The sequence below is a fragment of the Ruditapes philippinarum genome, unplaced genomic scaffold, assembly GCF_026571515.1.
Source record: "Ruditapes philippinarum isolate M1 unplaced genomic scaffold, ASM2657151v2 ctg5078_1_1_1_1, whole genome shotgun sequence".
Classification (NCBI taxonomy): Eukaryota; Metazoa; Mollusca; class Bivalvia; order Venerida; family Veneridae; genus Ruditapes; species Ruditapes philippinarum.
In genome coordinates, this window is record NW_026855318.1 from 28,253 (window position 1) to 52,323 (window position 24,071).

At 33.9% G+C, this 24,071-nt stretch overlaps 1 protein-coding gene across 1 annotated transcript in view; it reads right to left on the reverse strand.

Annotated features, from left to right (window-relative positions):
* Positions 1-628: 628 nt before the first annotated feature.
* Positions 629-24,071, reverse strand: part of LOC132742921 (uncharacterized) — a 56,074-nt gene continuing 32,631 nt past the window's right edge. Inside the window, exons 13-21 of the mRNA XM_060731428.1 lie at positions 23,078-23,167; positions 21,066-21,133; positions 16,568-16,609; positions 9,517-9,572; positions 7,994-8,192; positions 6,042-6,147; positions 5,267-5,381; positions 4,576-4,730; positions 629-3,046 (exon numbers count right to left, since the gene is read on the reverse strand). Coding sequence (XP_060587411.1) covers positions 1,904-3,046; positions 4,576-4,730; positions 5,267-5,381; positions 6,042-6,147; positions 7,994-8,192; positions 9,517-9,572; positions 16,568-16,609; positions 21,066-21,133; positions 23,078-23,167 — 1,974 coding nt within the window. The 3' untranslated portion in view covers positions 629-1,903. The remainder of the gene's footprint in view (positions 3,047-4,575; positions 4,731-5,266; positions 5,382-6,041; positions 6,148-7,993; positions 8,193-9,516; positions 9,573-16,567; positions 16,610-21,065; positions 21,134-23,077; positions 23,168-24,071) is intronic.

Here is a 24,071-nt window from a genome sequence, read left to right on the forward strand (position 1 = left end):
ACAGTTTTAATTTTGCCTATATGTCTATTTGAAAACTCCCGAAAACGTCCTTAAACAGGGGTATACGGTATATAAGCATAAATTTACAACTTACATACAAATTACAACCCATTCAAAGAAAAATAGCCAAATGAACTCTGTTATTATATAATCACAACTTTTAATGCATTTACTGAGGCAGAATAATAGTACATATACACACAAATATACCTTGCAATAAAAATCTGTTACAAAAATATTGTAAATAATCGTAAAACGTTCAACTGTCCATTTTATTTCTTATAAATTATATATCTATCTATTACTATGTACAGATCATTCTTTTGAACATTTGCATTTTTTTTTTTTACATTCAACCAATTATTCAACACAAATGCTGCCTTCCCTTGCTTCCTTTGACCATCTTCAGCATATAGGATATTGAACGAGTGTAGGTTTAATACTAAATTTACTGAACGCGTTGAATAAAATCATATTATGCCAGCCTCTGGCGAGCATTATATTGTTTTATTCAGGAGTTCAATAAATTTAGTATTGAATCTACACAAATATATATTATTTATCACATATCTTAAATCAGAACAGTAAACTGTTACAAAAAAAAAAAAGAGTCATTTTTTTCATTGACGCATCTACACTGTAACGCTAACATTTAACGCAATTTTACACTATGTCAGCATACAACGCAAATGATGTCAACTTCCTTTACCGCCACACTTCTTAGTAAGAAATGAAAATTTACACAACAGATTTTTTTTCACATTACTTCATACTGAGCCCTTTACATGATGAATAACACTGGCTTTTGCCCTATACCTATCTTAATTGCATATTTCCTTTGCGAGGCCGTCTTTTTTTTCTAGCCATTTTTAACTTCACTATAACTTGTTTCGAGACAAAAGAACTCTGGCAAAATTCAATTTCAGGTAAAACTTCCTGTAGTCAAGTATTAATTCAGACAAACACCTCCCTCTTCAATCAAATTCAAGCAGTTCCTGTTATCTGCTATGAATTTAGGCAATTCCTGTTATCTGCTATGAATTTAGGCAGTTCCTGTTATCTGCTATGAATTTAGGCAATTCCTGTTATCTGCTATGAATTCAGGCAATTCCTGTTATCTGCTATGAATTCAGGCAGTTCCTGTTATCTGCTATGAATTTAGGCAGTTCCTGTTATCTGCTATGAATTCAGACAGTTCCTGTTATCTGCTGTGAATTTAGGCAATTCCTGTTATCTGCTATGAATTCAGACAGTTCCTGTTATCTGCTATGAATTCAGGCAATTCCTGTTATCTGCTATGAATTCAGACAGTTCCTGTTATCTGCTATGAATTCAGACAGTTCCTGTTATCTGCTATGAATTCAGGCAGTTCCTGTTATCTGCTATGAATTCAGGCAATTCCTGTTATCTGCTATGAATTCAGGCAATTCCTGTTATCTGCTATGAATTTAGGCAATTCCTGTTATCTGCTATGAATTCAGGCAGTTCCTGTTATCTGCTATGAATTTAGGCAGTTCCTGTTATCTGCTATGAATTTAGGCAATTCCTGTTATCTGCTATGAATTCTGGTACTGTTTTATCTGCTGTGAATTCAGGCAATTTTTTTTTATCTACTGTGAATTCAGGCAATTTTCATTATCTGTTGTGAATTCAGGCAATTTAAATCAACTCAGATAAAACACTTAACATTACAACCCTTCTCTTACAAAAACTTAAATTCCAGAAAATTCTTCTGTGAATTCAGGCAATTCTTTTATCTACTGTGAATTCAGGCAATTTCAATCGTTTAAGATAAAACATTCCTTAACATTACAACCCTTATCTTACAACAGTTTTAAACTCCGGAAAATTCTTCACTAGCTACAATTAAACATCAATTCATAGAACCACTAGGATCGTCTATTCAGGCAACTGCGTCTAAACATTCCATCGGAACATTTTTTACGTCTACAACATTTTCGTCAGGATCTCTCGGTGATTCCGATTGATCGTTAAAGTTAAAATTCTGCGCTTCGTTAACCCATGACTGTGTACGGTGCTCCTTGAAATCTTTGTCTACGCCAGATTTAGTTTTTATCGACGGCAACATTCCGGGCTTATCTACACTTTTCAAATCAAGTTTCCGATTGTTTTTATCACCGGCTAAACCGCTACTATCGCCTAACGTACGCGAGGAATGAGTTGTTTTTGACGAATGCGTCGACATCACGTCCTCGCCGTTTTCCATGGTTTTTGAAGAATGTTGCGAGAGTATCTCCGTCAGATCAAAATGGTGGACTGAATCGATAAACGTCGGCAAGGCTTCAACAGTGTCGCCACCCTCGTCTGTCGGACCGTCTTCACTGTCGGAGTCATCGTTAGAGTCAAAGTCCGACCCACTATCACTTCCCTGAATATCCGTATCACCTAAATTCACCTTACTTGCATTGTCAATGTCTGCGGCAATTTCTACATCATTATCTACAACAACCTGCCCAGATACACCCAATTCACCCTGAACTTTCCTTACAGCTGCCGAACTGTTCACTGTGTCACCAACTACGCCATTTTTCAAACTTTCATCAAAGTTATTCCCATTTACATCAATATCTTCTTTGTCAAGAGGATCCGCCATCTCAATACCAGATTCTACACTAGTGTTATTTTTAATATTTTCAGAATAAACTTTTTTCGATTTTTTCGCCTTATGCGAATACCCTCGTTCATCGTCTGCCTCATAGGCATCTTCTCCCTCGTCGTCGAACCTTTCAGCCCCATCCTCAATGTCTTCACCACCTTTTTCTATTTCGTAACCTCTATTGTCCGTCTCCGGTTCAGAATGGGGGTAATTTTCGGAAATTGGTTCAGATAAAATGCTTGACGTAAACGAAATAACGCTGCACCCGCTGGGTGTGCGGGAATGTCCCATGTGAGCAAATATATGAGGCACACCCGGAACGGACGACCTAGGTGGGTGATCGGCCATCTCTTTCTCAATCTGAACTATCATCTCACGATATGCGTCTCTCGCTTTTTCTGTTAACGCAACCAGGGACTTGAAATTTTCCTGAAATACAGAAAAGTACATGTTTATCGATATTTTTTTTCTTGTTTTGTTTTTTTATCATCGTTTAAAAGTTTTAGGCCACTCACTCACAATAATAATCATATGGCGATCACACTCAAGTACATAATTATGTAAATTGTCTAGCTTTTAGTGAAAGTCCACCTCAGGTGCCCCTTCGTGCAATGTCGAGCAGTATTGGACAATCCAGAGGAGATCACCAACCTTTTGTAGTGTTACCAAGCTATAAGGCTTCTTCTAATGAGGGGAACCAGAATCTCCTTTCTTTGTTTTCCCGTTTTAGCCCTAAGCTTCAATAAGGTTATTTGACATGTTAGGACTGGAAATATTTTTTCGGAGTTTTATACTATTTGATATAGGTCTATACCAATAATATGTGTGCAAAATTTCAGATCATTCTGTCACTCTGATTTTTTTTTTCTTCTCAGAATGATCCTTTTTTCTGTACAAATTGACCTTAACATGAAAAGTGTTTTTAAACGCTTTTAAAATGACTTCACTGAGGATTTTTTTGACACGGCAGGAAAATAATTATTTTTCAAGATATTTCAACCATTTGAAGTACAGCTGAATCTAAAATATTGTAACTTTCAGTTTTAGCAAGGAAAGGGTAAAGTCTAACAAAGTAACAGCCATTTGATTGTTGAAGTGCCTTGTTTAATGTGACATTAAAATGCCCATCCAAATGTATATAGTGAGTGAACTGGTGAATGTCAAAACAAGTTTACATTTTGCCATAATTCCTTTCAATTTTATAATTCACTTTGCATGTGAATGATAAATAACTCACATGGCCCAAGGAAATTTCTATAAACAGTAATCGGAATTAGTTTAATTTAGGGTTCAATTTATAAAAGAGTGGAGCAATCTTTTTATTGTTTCAGGCGAAATTTATAATTTTTCCCAATTATTTCCAATATCATTTGTTTGTTATCCAAATATTTCTATCTTCATTTGGAGAAATTCACTACATTTAAGGCAGATGTATAGATTGTTTGTTTGTTTGTTTCATTTTACGCCTTTTCCCAACAGTATTTCAGTCATATAGGCGGGTAGTTTCCTAACCATCGTTCCTGGAGAGTTACACCAGTACTAGACTACCTTTCTCCGTGCAAAACTACCAAAGCATCTCCCGGGGATCGAACCCACGCCAGAGAGGTAACTGGATTAGAAGTCATCGACTCTAACCCCTCGACCACGGAGGCGGTCAGATGTATAGAATGGCGCCATGATATTACCATCTCGGGTATATCTTTACACCTGGTTGGAGTATTCAACATCTTAAACAAAACATGTCCTGAATACAAAAACAATCTAAGTCCCTACATGGCATAACAGAAACACTTTTTTAAGAACAAGCATAAATAAAACTGAAAATTCCACCCCCCCTCCCCCACAAAGGATAACTAAAACACTTTCTAAAGCACAAGCATCAATAAAACTGAAAAATTTAGGCCCCTACAAAGCATAACTAAAACACTTTTAAAGAAAAAAGCATAAATAAAACTGACCTCTGACCCTTCATAGTTGAACACACCTACTACACTGACTGGCACTAATTTTGCGCATGCCCGTCCCAGGGCCCTACGTCCAAGGGCAAAGATGAATGGCACTTTTTGATCGTTACAGAGCTCCAGAATCAAGTTTAAAGCATCGTCCAGACCACCTGGTAGTCAAAGTAGGTCAATAATAAGAAAAAACTCGACATAATGATTTCTTTCAACAGTAAAATAAGAAACAAGTCTTTCGTTTGTTTGTTTCATTTTATGCCTTTCCCCAACAGTATTTCAGTCATATAGGCAGGTAGTTTCCTAACCATCATTCCTGGAGAGTTACACCAGTACTAGACTAACTTCCTCCGTGCTAAACTACCAAAGCATCTCCCGGGGATTGAACCCACGCCAGAGAGGTAACTGGATTACAAGTCATCGACTTTAACCCCTCGACCACGGAGGCGGTTTAAAAAAAAAGTTTTTAAAAATAAACATGAGAGCAGTCCCCATATAACAATGGGTTTTGAAAATTACTTTCTTCACTTGTAAAACATTTAATATGCTCTAAATCCATTATTTAAACATTATTAAACATGTGTTTGACATTTCTAAATAATTAAAAAATATGAACTGTGCCTTTAAATAAATTCATAGTCATAACAAGGAAAACACCTGTCAATTAAATTATCTAATTAAATTTTTGACAAACCTTTTGATTGGATTTTCTCCAGGTTAGGGGAGATAATTACACATTTGATTTTTCTCAGCTTAAGATGTTTGGTTACCTCCCTTAGACCAAGCACAAATCTTCGCTTTGCTTTTGCCTGAAATTTGAGGCAAAAAAATAATTTGAGCCGCGTCACGACAAAACCAACATAATGGGTTTGCGACCAGCATGGATCCAGACCAGCCTGCGCATCCGCGCAGTCTGATCAGGATCCATGCTGTTCGCTATCAGTTTCTCTACTTGTTATTGGGTTTGTAAGCGAACAGCATGGATCCTTATCAGACTGCGCGGATTCGCAGGCTGGTCTGGATCCATGCTGGTCGCAAACGCACTATGTTGGTTTTGTCATGACGTGGCTCATTTAGAAATATATCTAATTATCTATTTAAATTTTTTATCCATTCTATGTGACGAGTTTAGCTGAAATATTTTCATATAATTATTTATTACAAATCTGTGCCACTTTAGCGTCTCCGTAAAAAAATGGTATTGCACGGCCGTGCATATACTTTGATGTGATGTCATTTGCGTTATATAAACATAGCGTAAAGATGCATTAAATGTTAAGAGTTACACTTTTAAATTTTCATCCCAAAAACTAATGGAGGGCAGTTCCAAAAATGGATGCTGGAAAAATACCATTTAAGAAATTCAGCCTGTTATGAATTAATGATTGAGTTGTAATTAATATGCCAATTAAACTATGTAAATTAAATGTGCCAATTAAATATGCCAATCAAAAACAATTTGTAGTTACCTTCACAGGATCTTTATGGTATTGTTTATCCTGGAATCTAACAAGATCTTGTAACAGGGCCGTCACATGATTATCTATCTCTTTATCTAGCACTTGATTGCAGTACCTGAAAGAAAAGAAAATTGGTCAAAGACAGAAAAGGCCAGGTTGCTGAAAGAAAAGACTAGAACTCCGCGAGTCGGATGTGTCGCCTTGTGAACAATGTAGTTTTGGAGAAATGGCCAGGACAAAAATGAAATATGAAAAATAACAAAGGGCAATAACTAAAAAAATAATAAGTGCAGAGCAGCAGTTTCTGTACACTGCACTTCTTATCAATAAGATCTATCATTCTATGATTTTTCAAGTCCATAGCTTTCATACTTGAGGAGAAATGACCAGGACAAAAATAAAGTAAGAAAATCAACAAAGGGCAGTAACTCAAAAATAAGAAATGCAGAGTATCAGTTCTTATGCACTGCACTTCTTTTTAATGAGATCTATCATCCTATGAAGTTTCAAGTCCATAACTTTTATACTTTCGGAGAAATGGCCTGGACAAAAATTAAGTATGAAAATTAACAAAGGGCCATAACTCAAAAATTAAGAAATGCAGAGTACCGATTCTTGTGCACTGCACTTCTTAATAATGAGATCTATCATCCTATGAAGTTTCAAGTCCATAGCTTTTATACTTAAGGAGAAATGGCCCGGACAAATTAAAGTATGAAAATAAACAAAGGGCAATAACTCAAAAAAATAAGAAATGCAGAGTACCAGTTCTTGTGCACTGCACTTCTTCTTAATGAGACCTATCATCCTATGAAGTTTCAAGTCCATGGCTTTTATACATTAGAAATGGCCCGGACAAAAATAAAGTATGAAAATTAACAAAGGGCAATAACTCAAAAATTAGGAAGTGCAGAGTACTGGTTCTTGTGCACTGCACTTCCTAATAATGAGATCTATCATCCTATGAAGTTTCAAGTCCATAGCTTTTTTAGTTGAAGAGAAATGGCCCGGACAAAATTGAAGTATGAAAATTAACAAAGGGCAATAACTCAAAAAATAAGAACTGCAGAGTACCGGTCCTTGTGCACTGCACTTCGGGTTATTGAAAGAAGCATGCATACCAAGTTTGAAGTCATTCAGACTGAGTTATGCTCCGGACAAGCTTTAGGGGACGCAGACAACGACGCAGACAACGACGCCGACAACGACGCCGCCGCCGACACCGCCGACAAAAGTAACCCCTATATGTCACCTTTTCAAGGCGACACAAAAATTGGTCAAACACAGAGAAGGCTGGGTTGCATTTGTATACCAAATATCATGAGGCTGTGATGTTACAAAAAATGTTTACCATTGAACAATAATGTCAAAAATTTAACTAGTTCGGTAAACAGGAAGAGAATGAGTGGCAGATCTGAAATTGAATTTCACAGTATGGGACCACGTCAATGCTGTATGCTAAATATAAAGAGGCTGTGATAAGTAGTTGCTGCCTGCCTCCCATCATTCACCATACTATAAAATAGTTGTTTTTTGTCCGTTTTTTAACACCTGAATGTCAACACTTTTTTATGCCTAAGCAAACATTTTTTGTTTTATTCTTTGAAACAGACTTTAAAGTCCCCTTTTTTCATATATTTTTACATTCAGTCCCTTCTTAGATACAGACTTTATAATTTTCTTGTTTGATTTTTTATTTTACATTTTTGAAACAGACTATAATTCTCTTGTCTAATCAGAAAAACAGACTTAATAATAATATTGTTTCATTTTAACCTTCAGTTTTGTGAAATAGACCTTATAATTTGTTGAATTACATGTTTTACCTTTCATTTTTTGAAACAGACTTTTATAATGTTTAATCACATTTTTTTACCTTTCTCTCTTTGAAACAGACTATATAATTTGTTAAATCACATATTTTTATCTTTCTTTTTTTTGAAACAGACTATTATACTTACTCTCTAAATCTTCTGCTGTGAATTTTTAACTTGACCGTCTGCTGTATAGCTCCAGTAACTGGACTGTTAACCCCAGACGAGAGGGGGCTCGCACCCGGGCTCATCGGGCTCATACAGCTTGGAGACTGTTGACTAATGGGCGACAGTTCGGCACTCGCTGGGGTCCCGAGACCCACTTCCATCGATCCTTTAAAACTTGCTGCAATTCACAGAATAAGAATATGAATAAAACATGTGGACAAACGCCCATGAAATATTTGGTAACATTTTGGTATTTTACACACTAGGAAAAATAACTAAACTTCAAGAAACATCTACAGTTATTTTACCTTTGACATGTTGAATTTCTTAAATAGACTTGTCTGTCTTCTGTTTCTTAAACTGTCCATTACACATAGAGGATATTGAATGAGTGTAGGTTTAATACTAAATTTATTGAACGAGTGGAATAAAATCATATTATGTGAGTGTCTGACGTCACGTCTTTGTGTTATTACACTAGTGTAATATCTTGTTTATTAAATGGCTTTATTACAATCCTGCAATGCGGTTTATGTGATAAAAGTAATTATCAGGGATATGACGATGAAAGTTTTAAGCCGGTCACCCAATGGTATAGAGTCGGGCTAAAGAAAAAGAGCAAAACTGGCCCAGCAATATACTGGTTGCACTGTATTTTTACTGTGGTACCAAACGCAGTAAGGGCTATTTTGCATAATTTCAGGCATAAACGTGCGCCCGAGTAGATCAACCAACGACATTCCGGAGCTAGCAGGTTGATCTTATAACTGATTATTTAAGGGTAATCTAACATAATTTTATGTCTGTTTTGTTTGTTTGTTTGTTTTGCGTTTTACATCACATTGACACAGTATAGGTCATTTGGTGACATTCCAGCTTTACTGGTGGAGGAAGACATCAGGTGCCCTTCTGTGCATTATTTCAGGCACAAACGGGCACCTGAGTAAAACCAACCGACGTTCCGTAAGCTAGCTGGATAGCTTCCTCTCATGAAAGAATCCAAAGTCCCTGTCTGGTATCGAACCCACAGTGGTGAGGGGCAAGTGGTTTGAAGTCAACTACCTAAACCAATCGGCCACGGACGCCCCAACAAGTAATTATGTAATGCTCAAAATAACAAAATCTTATTTTCATAAAAACTTTATCTTTTAATTTATAATTCACTTTGATACAATAGAGATCAATTATTGTCCTTTTTTTCCTACCAACACATGTATAAAACTACTCACTGTCTTGTGATAGGTCTGATTCTCCTCCACTCACAACACCAATGCCAAGTCTATCTCAGTTATAAGACTGTCTCAGTTATAAGACTATCTCAGTTATAAGACTATCTCAGTTATAAGACTATCTCAGTTATAAGTCTGTCTTGGTTATAAGTCTGTCTCGGTTATAAGTCTATCTCAGTTATAAGTCTGTCTTGGTTATAAGTCTGTCTCGGTTATAAGTCTATCTCGGTTATAAGTTTATCTCAGTTCTAACACATGTATAAAACTACTCACTGTCCTGTGACAGGTCTGATTCTCCTCCACTCACTACACCAATCCCAAGAGGAGCACTGAAAATACATAACGTTAATGATAATACAAATTTTCTCGATTAGTAAAATTCCCAGTTTTTCTGAATGTTTCGCTTATAAGACTATCTCAGTAAGACTATCTCAGTTATAAGTCTATCTCGGTTATAAGACTATCTCGGTAATAAGACTATCTCAGTTATAAGACTATCTCAGTTATAAGACTGTCTCAGTTATAAGACTGTCTCAGTTATAAGACTGTCTCAGTTATAAGACTATCTCAGTTATAAGACTGTCTCAGTTATAAGACTGTCTCAGTTATAAGACTATCTCAGTTATAAGACTGTCTCAGTTATAAGACTATCTCAGTTATAAGTCTGTCTCAGTTATAAGTCTATCTCAGTTATAAGACTGTCTCAGTTATAAGACTGTCTCAGTTATAAGACTGTCTCAGTTATAAGACTATCTCAGTTATAAGACTGTCTCAGTTATAAGTATGTATCAGTTATAAGACTGTCTCAGTTATAAGTATGTATCAGTTATAAGACTATCTCAGTTATTAGACTATCTCAGTTATAAGACTATCTCAGTTATAAGACTGTCTCAGTTATAAGACTGTCTCAGTTATAAGACTGTCTCAGTTATAAGACTATCTCAGTTATAAGACTGTCTCAGTTATAAGTCTGTCTCAGTTATAAGTCTATCTCTGTTATAAGTCTATCTCAGTTATCACTCTGTCTCAGTTATAAGTCTATCTCTGTTATAAGACTATCTCAGTTATAAGTCTGTCTCAGTTATAAGACTATCTCAGTTATAAGACTGTCTCAGTTATAAGACTATCTCAGTTATAAGTCTGTCTCAGTTATAAGTCTGTCTCTGTTATAAGTCTATGTCAGTTATAACTCTGTCTCAGTTATAAGTCTATCTCTGTTATAAGACTATCTCAGTTATAAGTCTGTCTCAGTTATAAGACTATCTCAGTTATAAGACTGTCTCAGTTATAAGTCTATCTCAGTTATAAGACTATCTCAGTTATAAGTCTGTCTCAGTTATAAGTCTGTCTCAGTTATAAGACTATCTCAGTTAAAAGACTATCTCAAATATAAGACTGTCTCAGTTATAAGTCTGTCTCAGTTATAAGTCTGTCTCAGTTATACGATTATCTCAGTTATAAGACTATCTCAGTTATAAGTCTGTCTCAGTTATAAGTCTGTCTTGGTTATAAGACTATCTTAGTTATAAGTCTGTCTTGGTTATAAGTCTGACTTGGTTATAAGACTATCTTAGTTATAAGTATGTCTCCCTTATAAGACTACCTGTAATTAAAATGTATTATCATATGTATGCCTCGCTTATAAGACAATCAGAGTTATAAGTCTGTCTGGATAACAAGACTATATCAATTAGTAGTCTGTCTCAGTTATAAGACTATCTTGGTTATAAGCCAGTGTCAGTTTGAGTTATAAGACTTGTCCTTAATTATTAAATCATTAGCACTTTTTATCTTGCCTCTCTCATTACTTAAGGACCTACTTACATAAAAGGACAATCTTATGTATAAGACTCACACTCGCATAAGACTACCTGATCTATTAGACTTAAACTCTTCCATTAGACAATCTCTCTTATTAGACTTCCTCATGTATAATACTAACACTCTCATAAGACTATCTCATCTATTAGACTTAAACTCTCCCATTAGACAATCTCTCTTATAAGACTTCCTCATGTATAAGACTAACACTCTCATAAGACTATCTCATCTATTAGACTTAAACTCTCCCATTAGACAATCTCTCTTATAAGACTTCCTCATGTATAAGACTAACACTCTCATAAGACTACCTGATCTATTAGACTTAAACTCTCCCATTAGACAATCTCTCTTATAAGACTTCCTCATATATAAGACTAACACTCTCATAAGACTATCTCATCTATTAGACTTAAACTCTCCCATTAGATAAGACATCCTCATGTATAAGACTAACACTCTCATAAGACTACCTCATCTATTAGACTTAAACTCTCCCATTAGGCAATCTCTCTTATAAGACTTCCTCATGTATAAGACTAACACTCTCATAAGACTACCTCATCTATTAGACTTAAACTCTCCCATTAGACAATCTCTCTTATAAGACATCCTCATGTATAAGACTAACACTCTCATAAGACTACCTCATCTATTAGACTTAAACTCTCCCATTAGACAATCTCTCTTATAAGACTTCCTCATGTATAAGACTAACACTCTCATAAGACTACCTCATCTATTAGACAATCTCTCTTATAAGACATCCTCATGTATAACACTACCTCTCTCATAAGACTATCTCAATTACAAGCATTTCTAGATAAGAATATAATCTCTCTTAAATGGCAATCTCACAAATAAGATTAACTCTGTCATAAGAATTTTAAAACTAAAAGACTACCTTTAAAATAACCTTTATCATAAAACTTTCTCACTTATAAAACTAATTCTCTCTCAAAAGACTATCTAAATTATAATTTTATCTCTATCATTAAAGGGCTATCTCACTTATAAAAACATCACTCTAGGAAAACCTTCTCATCTAGAAGACTATCTCTCTTTTAAGACTTTCTCAAATGTAAGACTTATCTCTCATAAGAAAAGCTCACTTTAAAGATCCTGTAACTCAAATTGTTTATGGTTTTATGTCATAAATATGATGCTAAAATGAAGATATATCAATATTGCAAGTTCCAAAAAGCATTATTTGTAAAGATATTACCGAATTTACATTTCATGTAAATAAAGGGAGGTAATTAGAAATTTATTTTCTATAGTCTAAGTCAAATTTTTCAATAAGAAATGAATGCATATATTTTAATGATTTCATTTAATAAACATTTGCAGTACATAATTATTTAACATATTCTTGGATGTTTGAAAATTGTTTTAGAAGAATAATTATATTCATATAAAAAATTTTACTAAAGGATGGTTACATCAATAAATACAACAAACAGGATCTTTAAAGATAAACTCTCTCAATTATGACTGTCCAAATGGTAAAGATATATTTTCTTATTTGACTAAAATCTTACAGCTCATTCACTCAGTTTCAAACAGTAAAATTTGTTTGTTTGATTGGGTTTTACGTCACATTGACACAGTATAGGTCATATCGCGACGTTCCAGCTTTACTGGTGGAGGAAGACCTCAGGTGCTCTTCCGTGCATTATTTCAGGCACGAACGGGCACCTGAGTAGAACCACCGACGTTCCGTAAGCTAGCTGGATAGCTTCCTCACATGAAAGAATCCAAAGTCCCTGTCGGGATTCGAACCCACAGCGGTGAGGGGCAAGTGGCAGTAAAAATTTAATTTGTTAAATCATTAATAACTCATCATAATAATTATTCATAATTATACAACCAGTGTATTGAATTATTTAAAGTAATACTATTGCTCATCCTTGAGTAAAATATTTCAAAGAAATTTGTTGAAATCTATGAAATTTGTATCGAATATGTCTAATTTGAATAAAAAAAATTAATGAATAAACTGTGTTTTAGAAGCCACGTTTCCTATTACACGACAGCTAAATATGGTCTTTTCTTAAAAAAACTGCCATTCTTTTTAACGACACTATATATTCATATTGTGACGACCTAAAGTGTGTAGTGTTTTAAACATGGAATATCTACTTTGTGAGAAGTCAAAACATGTTTAATTTATATTTACAAAGAGACTGTGTAGCAATTATCAATATATTCTGATTTCAAATTTGAGCATAGTATATCTTTAATAACTCTTCTTTTATTCATAACTATAAAATCAGTATTATAACAGATGATAAAACATGTATATACACAATAACTGACACTGCAAAGCAAAATTTCAAGCATAATTATAAAACAACAATCAAACAAAAATTACAAAAACCACACAAAATATTGTACAAAAATTTTTTATAGTAGGTCTTAATACTGAGATTAAGATGCAAAAACGATGCAGAAAATATGTCCTTAGGCTACACTGCAGTTCACTAATGGAGACAAACCTTTGTTTCCCTTTTGTATATTATATTAAGTAACCAAAAAACAACTATCAAACTTCTGTTTGCATCTACGCTAGCTTAGCTTCTAGTATAAACAAATCCAAATTTTAACTCCCTATCTTGAATCAAAAAGCAGAAAAATTGTATGGGTAAAATTCAAAATCTCTTCCAGTATAACCTACAAAGCTACTTTGCCAAACAGAGTCTTTATGCAAAGTTTTTTCTTGCTTTAAACTTTTCATTGCCTTTAAAATTTAATAGTAATATAAAATATATCCATGAATGAGAAATGTGTCCAATTCCCTCAAATTCTACTGTTTTGATTGTTTGTTTGTTTAATTTTACGCCTTTTCCCAACAGTATTTCAGTCATATAAGCGGGTAGTTTCCTAACCATTGTTCCTGGAGAGTTACACCAGTACTAGACTACCTTCCTCCGCGCTAAACTACCAAAGCATCTCCCGGGGATTGAACCAACGCCAGAGAGGTAACTGGGTTAGAAGTCATCGAATCTAACCCCACAACCACGGAGGAGGTTCCACTGTTTTGACTATCAACAGATGGTCAGCCTGACAGTGGGAATGTCAAGAGAAAAATCTAAACCTCCCCACCCACCTAAAGTATGGGAATAAAAATATTACAATTTGAATCTTCCATAGAATATTAATTATGGAAAGCCATCACTGTAAATATACAATAATTCTTTATTAGAAAAAGAAGCCACAATTATAAGTATTATTAAATCATAAATGTTCTTTATTAAATATGCATTACAAATATCACAATTTTTATCTTCCATAGATAAAGCAAATAATTATTAAAAGCTGTTACAGTAATATGGCACTGTTTTATTTAAATTTAGATACTCCAAATAAACATTACAAGTTTGATCTTCCATAAATATATAGCAAGTGTAATAGGCTACTACAATAACATACAATATTCTGTATCATTGATTTATTGTAAACATTACAAATTTGATCTTCCATAGAACACAGCAAAATATGGAAAAGCACATAAGTATTAAACAATATTTATCAAATAAACAGCGGCACAGGAGTGTAATATAGCCATTTAATAAAAACAATATTACACTAGTGTAATGACACTTTAACGAGACGTCATTTGCCCTCATAATATAGAAACATAGCGTAAAAGCGAGCTAATGTTAGCGTTACCCTATAGGTGTGTCATTGAAAAATTACTCATTTTATCAGTTTACTGTACTCATAATTATTATATATGTGATTAATAGAATATTATATTCATGTAGATTCAATACTAAATTTATTAAACTCGTTGAGTAAAACAATATTATGCTCACCAGAGGCTCGCATAATATGATTTAGTATTAAACTACACTCATTCAATATCCTCTATTTCTTTACATTATTTTTCAAAAAAATAGTATGAGCAAGTATGAAAAGCCACTATATACAGTAACATCTTAAAATTAAATATGAAAAGCCACTACAGTAATATCATAAATATGGAAGCCACTACTGCTCTCTTATAAGCATCAAGAAATTATGAAATAATTCTGGTTTCTTAAGAATTGGCTTTCTCTAAGCCGTAGAAAATTATCAAGCTTGATATTCTTATCTTTAATTGAGCCGCGTCACGACAAAACCAACATAATGGGTTTGCGACCAGCATGGATCCAGACCAGCCTGCGCATCCGCGCAGCCTGCGCAGTCTGATCAGGATCCATGTTGTTCGCTTACAAACCCTATAACAAATAGAGAAACTGATAGAGAACAGCATGGATCCTGATCAGACTGCGCGGATGCGCAGGCTGGTCTGGATCCATGCTGGTCGCAAATGCACTATGTTGGTTTTGTTGTGACGCGGCTCAATTTATGAAGGAGACAAAGAACATAAAATATAACAGTGCACTATATAAGACACCTTTTGGGGACAGGTACCCATACCCTAAGGAAGGGGAATTTTGCGTTGTTTTAAATTTTATATTATGTATTTAGTGTATTTTTTTATCACATTTACTCATTACACTGTTTCCTACCATTGGTTTCAATAGTTTGTAATTTTCCTACCGTTGAAATCAATAGCTAGTATTAGACTAACAAATCAAATAAATTTTTTTAAGTTGATCTCTATTTTAGACTTTGGAGGGGATATTTTTCTGAGATAGGGGAAAAATACATATGATTTTGAGAGGGGAACAGTACCCATATTCGGCCCCAAAACAACCAAACGAGTGCCCTGTATAATAATTTATATTATCACTGTTCATATACACCACAGTCATATAGAGCTTTTCCTTAAGAAAAAAGCTACACTCATCAATTATCCACAATAATTAAATATTGTGTCTTGCTCCAGGTTTTTTTTACGATGAAAGAACAATTTAATTTTACTTTTACCCATTAAACCTGTAGAATTATTAAGATGGACTTGTCAAGTTTCCAATTTTGTATTTGTCCAATATGCTAAATAATCTAGGGTTTTTTCCCCTAATTTCAATTCAAATATTACCAATAGCTGTCAAAAAAAATCAAACTTTTTCAACTTCTGAGAAAAAAAAAAGTTTCTTAAAACAATATCCTTCCAGTTAAAGATGTAGGAGTCAGTAAATGATTCTTATACCACCACACCTTTCTAAAATTTATAAACATTAAAATCTATTTATTTTGTTATATGATCAACTTTTATTCACTACCCCACATATAACTAGATCTCAATTGATAAAAATTAAAATAGAAATATTAAAAAAAAGAATAACATATAGACCTTCTTTATCAGATAATGTGCAGTATACAAAAATATCTTCAACAAAGCTATAAATAGACTTCTAAAGCTATAAATAGACATCTAAAGCTATAAATAGAAATCAAAAGCTATAAATAGACATCAAAAGCTATAAATAGCAACACAAGTCATTTTAAGATATCAAAAGCTATAAATAGACATCAAAAGCTATAAATAGCAACAAGTCATTTTAAGATACAAACACACACATAAACACAGCAAAGACTTGTTAGTAAGTACCTTATGGGTGAATTAGGAAATGCGGGGGGCATCATGCCAAGTCTGAAAAATGGTATAAATGAGTCATGATATTGAAAATAGTCCAAGTAAAAAAATAGTCCAAGTAAAAAAAAAAAAAAATGAAGAAAAATTTGTATATACATGAATAAATAATATTATCATATGCATATTTAAAATCTGGCAAATGTGCCAAAATAATAATATCTGTCATATGTTGCGGTTCGGACCGGAATATCCGTCCCGAGGGGACCCGCCCATTGGGCGGTAACGAGGCTTGCCGAGTTACCGCCCATGGGCGGGTTCCCGAGGGACGGATATTCCGATCCGAACCGCAAACATATGTCAGATATTTTTTCTTGCATATTCTGCCATATTATTTCATATTTAAAATGGTTTACCTCAATATGATATATGTTCATGGAAATTAAAGTCATTTCATCCATAACTATTTTCTTACAATAGCGTATGAACTTACAACTTAAATAACAACGGCGAAATGACGTCATCCTAAGCACATATTTCCCTTCTAAAACGACGTCATTTTAACGCGGTTCATTCATAAAGTGCGCTAAAATGACGTTGTTGTTTGGCACGCGACTCATCTGGCACCCCCCATGCCAGATGAAATTTCCGGCATGGGTAAAACTCACGGAAACGCCAGTCTGCTATGCAAGAATCAAACTTCCACAAACAATAACAAAGCTCAGAAACTGTGTCAAATTAGATTTTTTGATATTGACCATGCCAAATATGGATATTGATAAAATTTTTATACATCCTAGTTACAACGTATTATTATGCTTTAAGCTCGGCACTTTGCCAAGTAAGAATAATTTACCATGCATATCACATAAGGTTTCACCAGGCACTACACTCCTATTTCTTAAAACTTGACATAATCATTTCGGAGACAAAATACTCAATTTCCGCGATCAACTGTCACAGCAAAATTTCGCAATTCTCGATGATGGAATTGTTGACCCCCTGGATTAATCATCTAATGCTCTACCTTTTTAGCATTATAATCATAACAAATCAGCGTTGAACCATTATCGTTATATCCTGGATTGAACTTACACATTTTTTCTCTCCTGAGTATTTTTACACCTTATCCAGCTTTAAAACTGCACGTAAATTTTTCGTGAAAATTTTGAAAATGTATTTTAAAGAAAAAACATTGTGAGGTAAACACAGTGAATAATTTACACATTGCAAATGGCACTTTAAAGTTCACATAAATTACCAAAAAAGAGGTCAAAATATGCTAAAATATTTGAATCTTGAATATTTCTTTCTTTTCTAAAAATTTCAGTGCATTTTTCTCAAGTTTTTTCTTGAAATATGTGGGCTCATCTGGAGGCGTGCAGCTTTAATTCCTTTAAGGCACGACCAACCATGACAAAATTGCTGAATCTTGAATTTCAAAATTATGAGGGGATTGACGCCCCACTCAACTGAAAAAAGTGGGGGATTTGAAAAAATGTGGGGGGAAATGCATTTACCTAACAACTTGACGTACTAAAAATAATTTATGTTTAGGTATTTTTGAAAGCACTCTTCTGCTTATCAAAGGAAATAGAAAAAGTATTGACGTATATTAGTAAAGTGCGCGGGTCAATACACACATATAAGATGACCCGGGTGCCCCACGGGGACCCGGGTGCTTCACTGGATTTAGTATGTATTTTAGTCATAACCACTAACCAAAACAAACTTGGCAGAAACATTCAAGATATGACAAACGATTACTGAATTAAGATGAAAAGATCAACTTATGCGCTACTTGGTGCGCACTGTCTTCATTAAAATGCACGATCTGCAAGAAATATGCGCAAATTGTGCAATTGCGCGGTCTATTAATGCAACACTGTTGCACCAACAAATTCATTTTTCTGTAAATTTGCACGCATTAATAAATAAAATTTACATCATGCCAAGATGCAAAGAGGAATGTCTAACTAATGTGTTTAAATGTTGCGTAAAATGTGTTAAATGTTGCACAGATACATCAAATGTAGCATAAATGTGTTACATAATGCACAGATACATTAAATGTTGCATAAATGTGTTACATGTTGCACAGGTACATCAAATGTGGCATAAAGTGTAACATTATGCACAGGTATGTGGAATATTGCAAAAATGTGTTAAATGCAGCACAGATATGTGGAATATTGCATAAATGAGTTAAATGCTGCACAGATAATTTGGAATAATTTGTGTATGTTGATGTCGGGTATTATTGTAGGCCTTCCCCCCTCCCCCTTAGAAGGGTTCCTTGTCATGTAGTCACATTTACCGAATACATAATTATTACTTCACATATATACCAAAGGAATATCAGATCAATAAATTATCACACCAGTCTACTTCCAATTTTCGTAAAAAAAGGTTCCAGTTAATGAATATAAACTCCGAAGGAAAAGGTGAAGTGATTGAAAGTGGCAGCTGCTAGTTACTGAACAACATGATTCGCTTGTATCGCACAGGCTTTCATTTATTGTAGGGCCGGGAATTATATTCGAATATTCGAAACACTACCGAATATTCGAACATTGAAAAACGAATACGAATATTCGAAAAAAAAAGAGTGTTTTTTTTTGTTATTACTTTCAAATTTCAATTAAGATCGTAAATTAAACCATTGACCTTTACTTGACCAGGTGTTCACACGTTTGTATGACGCGTGTCAACGATTATCGCCAATTAACTGTGAAAACTTTGGGGTCTAGTTGATCAAAAGGGCACCCGTTTCACAGTTTGCAATTTACCTGTTTAACAGAATATAATGTAAATTTCCGATTTTAATTATCTTATTTATTGTTTTCTGTGCAATAATCTTTCCGATTAATCAGTAATTGTCTTAAATTTTGTGAAGACGAAAAACTCGACACGTATTAATCGGTACTTTATGAAAGCATGGTCAGTGTCTATATTCCGTCAAAATATATTTATTCCGAAGAAACTAGACTGCGTGTGATATTTACTGCGTTATAGCAAAATTTATCTGAAGAATATTTTAAACCTTATCTAAAATAATAAATAAATAAAAGATATATTAAATTCAAATTAAGTTTCAATATAAATTATGTGTTTTTGGGGCTAAGAGGCTACGGTGATTCATGAATATTACTGTCAATCAAGTCACGTGAATTACCTCCCGTTAATAAGACAAATGATCAGCAGTCGGATTAACTGAACAAAAGGCAATCAAATTATGAATTTATTTCAAAAGTAAACATTTATGTCGATTTACAATATATAAAATAAAAAACTTTTACGTAGTAATATAGGTATTTTTAATCGTCGATTATTCCAAGCATATTAAAGTAGTATAGTATTCGACGCAATCAATTTCGGATACGTATACGTCAAAGAGAAATATTGGAACAAATGTTGTAAAAACGAATATTCGAATATATTCGAATATGGAAAACGAATATTCGAACATCAAATTCCTTATTCGTTCCCAGCCCTAATTTATTGACATTTGATAATTATGACATTACGAAACATTTCACTAAACATATCAATTACAGCCACATTGAATGTCATAACTTTAAATCACCTGCCCATCATTAACCAAAACTTAAATTAACATCCTTAAGTTTACCCTCTGTTAAGAAATTACCTCTTTATTTCTTCCCAAAGTAAATATTTCCTCTATATTTTACCTCTATAGAGCAATAAACTTATCATTACACTTATAATTAAACTTATATTACACCAACATTATTTCTTCTCAAAGAAAAGATTTCCATTTTCATCACATACCCTTGCCGCTTTTACGACTCCGTAAATTACTCGGTCGTGCATATATTTTGACGTGATGTCATTTGCATTATACAAACATAGCGTTTAGATGTGCTAAATGTTAACATTATACTATAGGAGCATCAATTAAAAATATTTCTTTTTCACTTCAACCATGTCAACCAGTCTTTATTTTCAGTATATGTGATATAAAAGAATATTACATTCATGTAAGTTCAATACTAAATTTATTGAACTTGTTGAATAAAATAATGTTAGGGCTCGACAGAGCCTTTCACAATATAACTTTATTCAACTCGGTTTCTGTGGTCTCATCATAAAAGCAATTAAAGACAAGATACATATATTCAAAATTGACCAATCCAATCGCACCTTACTTTTAAAATTGTCGAATCAAATAAGAATTTAAATTTCGTAAGTGCAAAGTCAACCGATCAGAAAGGCCGTTAGTACCTTAAGTGGCAGAATACAAACAGGACCTTGAACCCCTGGATTACTAGTCCAGGTAAATTATCAACTGGACCAGAGACCCACTCCAAACTTATAATTCTAACAACTTACTTCAATTACCGACAACATAAATATTTCTTTCAAAATTGACCAATGCAATAATTATTGCACCTTACTGATTTCCTTTTAAAATTGTCCAATCATGTCAAAGTTTAGATTTCTTAAGTGCAAAGTCAACCAATCAGAAAAAAGGTAACATAATGTATTTATTTACCCAGAAGCCACTTCATCCTCATCCAGCAATCTCAGTCTCTTCTTTTCCTCCCTTTCCTTTAAAATAACCTGTAATTATAGTGTAAAGTTAAAGGGACTCCACTGAGGTTTAAAAGCCTAAAAACACAACATTTGAATTTCTTACATGAATGAGCTGGGGCACTTTCAACAGAAATATATGCAAATATAGTCAAGAAATATACTTTGAAATAAATTGAAAATCATATTTTTGTGCTTTTCTCAGCCTGATTTGAGTGTAAAGCGTTTGAACGTTTTTCATTTTGGGTAATTTTTTTACAATCAGAACAATTATTCTGGAAAAACGAAGTGCCAAATGATTTGAAATTTTGTACAAAGATTAGTTGTCTAAACCTCCATCAAATGGTACATTTATCTGGAAAAATATTTTCATTCCCATCATGTCAAAAAACCTCAGTGGCGTCCCTTTAAAGGGATACTCAGGCAAATTAATGACAAAAATATTAAAATGATCTTATGAACTTAAATCACACTAAAATGAGGGTTATAAATGAGGGCTAAAAATGTGTGCCGCCAAAGAGAGTTACAAATGAGGGCTTCAAATGAGGGCTATAAACAAGAGGGCCATGATGGCCCTGAAATCGCTCACCTGTATAAAGGCCCCCGGGGCGGGGCTAATTTTAACCCAGGGGCTTTTATTTGAACAAACTTGGTAGATCCCCATTTGAAAATGTTTCATGATAAATATCTAAGCTCTAGCTCTAAGAAAATTTTTAAGTTTTTACTATACACATATAGTGAAAAACAATGACCCCCCCCCCCCCTCTGTGCGGGCCAATTTTGTCCCCAGGGCTTTTATTTGAACAAACTTGGTAAACACTCACTAGAAGATAATTCATGTTTAATATCTAAACTCTAGCTCTTTGGGCTTTTTAACAGAACATTTTTTAAGTTTTTACTATATACATAAAAGGAAAATAAATGATCCCGGGGAGGGCCAATTTTTTAACCCCAGGGCCCTTAATTTAACAAAAATGGTAGACACCCATTAGAAGATGTTTCATGCTAAATATCTTAGCTCTAGCTCTTAAGATTTTTTAAAAGAAGATTTTTTATGTTTTAACTATATATATAAAAGGAAAAGCAATGACCACCTGGGGCGGGGCCAATTTTGACCCAAGGGCTTTTATTTGAACAAACTTGTTAGACACCCCCTAGAAGAGGTTTCATGCTTAATAGCTAAGCTCTAGCTCTCTGGGTTTTTTAAAAGAAGATTTTTTAAGTTTTACTATATGCATATAGGGTAAATCAATGACCCCCTGGGGCGGGGCCAATTTTGACCCCAGGGCTTTTATTTGAACAAACTGGGTAGACACCCATTAGAACATGTTTCATGCTAAATATCTTAGCTCTAGCTCTTTGAGTTCTTTGAAAGAAGATTTTTAAGGTTTTACAATATGCATATAGGGAAAATCAATGACCCCCTGGGGCAGGGCCAATTTTGACCCCAGGGCTTTTAATTGAACAAGCTTGGTAGACACTGACAAGAAGATGTTTCATGCCAAATATCTAAGCTCTACCTCTTTGGGTTTTTTAAAAGAAGAAATTTTTTAAGGTTTTACTATATGCATATAGGGAAAATCAATGACCCCCTGGAGCGGGGCCAATTTTGACCCCAGGGCTTATATTTGAACAAACTTGGTAGACACTGACTAGAAGATGTTTCATGCCAAATATCTAAGCTCTACCTCTTTGGGTTTTTATAAAGAAGATATTTTAAGTTTTTTCTTTCGGTTGCCATGGCAACCAGAGTTCTGCATAGAATTAAATTCTTTGAACAATTTTTAAAGGTGACCACCAAAAGAACACTCCTGTGAAGTTTGGATGAAATTGGCCTAGTGGTTTATGAGGAGTTGTCATTTAAAGTAAAAGTTTACGGACGGACGCCGGACGAAAAGCGATCACAAAAGCTCACCCTGTCACTTTGTGACAGGTGAGCTAATAAGGACTACAAATGAGGGCAAGACATCTTACCTTCTTCAGTGGACTGGGTTTCTTTATTTTTGGCGTCTCTCTTTCTTTACCTCTCTTTATGGCTGGTGCACTGGAATCTAAGGCATTAAGCTGTAAAAATAGACAAAAGGAGAGAAAAATTAACTAAAGGAGTTAAAGATAGACAAAAGGAGTTTAAAATAAACTAAAGGAGTTAAAAATAGACAAAAGGAGTTTAAAATAGACAAAAGGAGTTCTTTATTTCCGGTTAGTTGATAATTTTTTTAACAAGATTTCTCTAGCTAAGTTATTATTATTTCTGGTTTACATGGTTTAAAGGCACATGATGCCTCAGAAATTTTTTCAATTCTTTAGAACTGACAAACATGCGTTTAAATATGTTTTCATAATGGATTTAGAGCATGTTAGATGTTTAACAATTGAAGAAAGTAGCGTTGAACATGGGGTAATGTGTTGTAAAGATAGCGAAATGTAAACAAAGTAGTATTGTGACTTCCATACAAAATACTCACTATGATTATACAATTGCCATTAGAGCAAAAGAAGTAAAAGAGAGTTCATATATAACAGGGATTTTTTCGGCTTATTTTATATTCAGTCATATTCCCAACTAAAAATAGTATATAATTTTCCCAATCCACTGGAAATTTTTTCCCAAATGAAATTTACAAAATAAAATTATTGAATAACAAACTCTAAAATCTTTGAAAATAAGAGTGTTTTCACTGTTATGATGCTTTAATGTTTATAGTTAATGAGCATGTTATGGGAGACTGTAACAAGACAAGAAAAATAAACAGTTTTTGAGAAATAAGAATGAAAAGCAATTCTGAGGCATAATGGGCCTTTAAATAAATTCAGTATTGAACCTATTTTCATTCATTTTCCTCTAGTAAACTGTAGAAAATAATACTTATTGATTTTAATTCATCTTTTTTAGCAAAAACAGGCATAATGAGCCTTTAAATAAATTCAGTATTAAACCTATTTTCATACAATTTCCTCTAGTAAACTT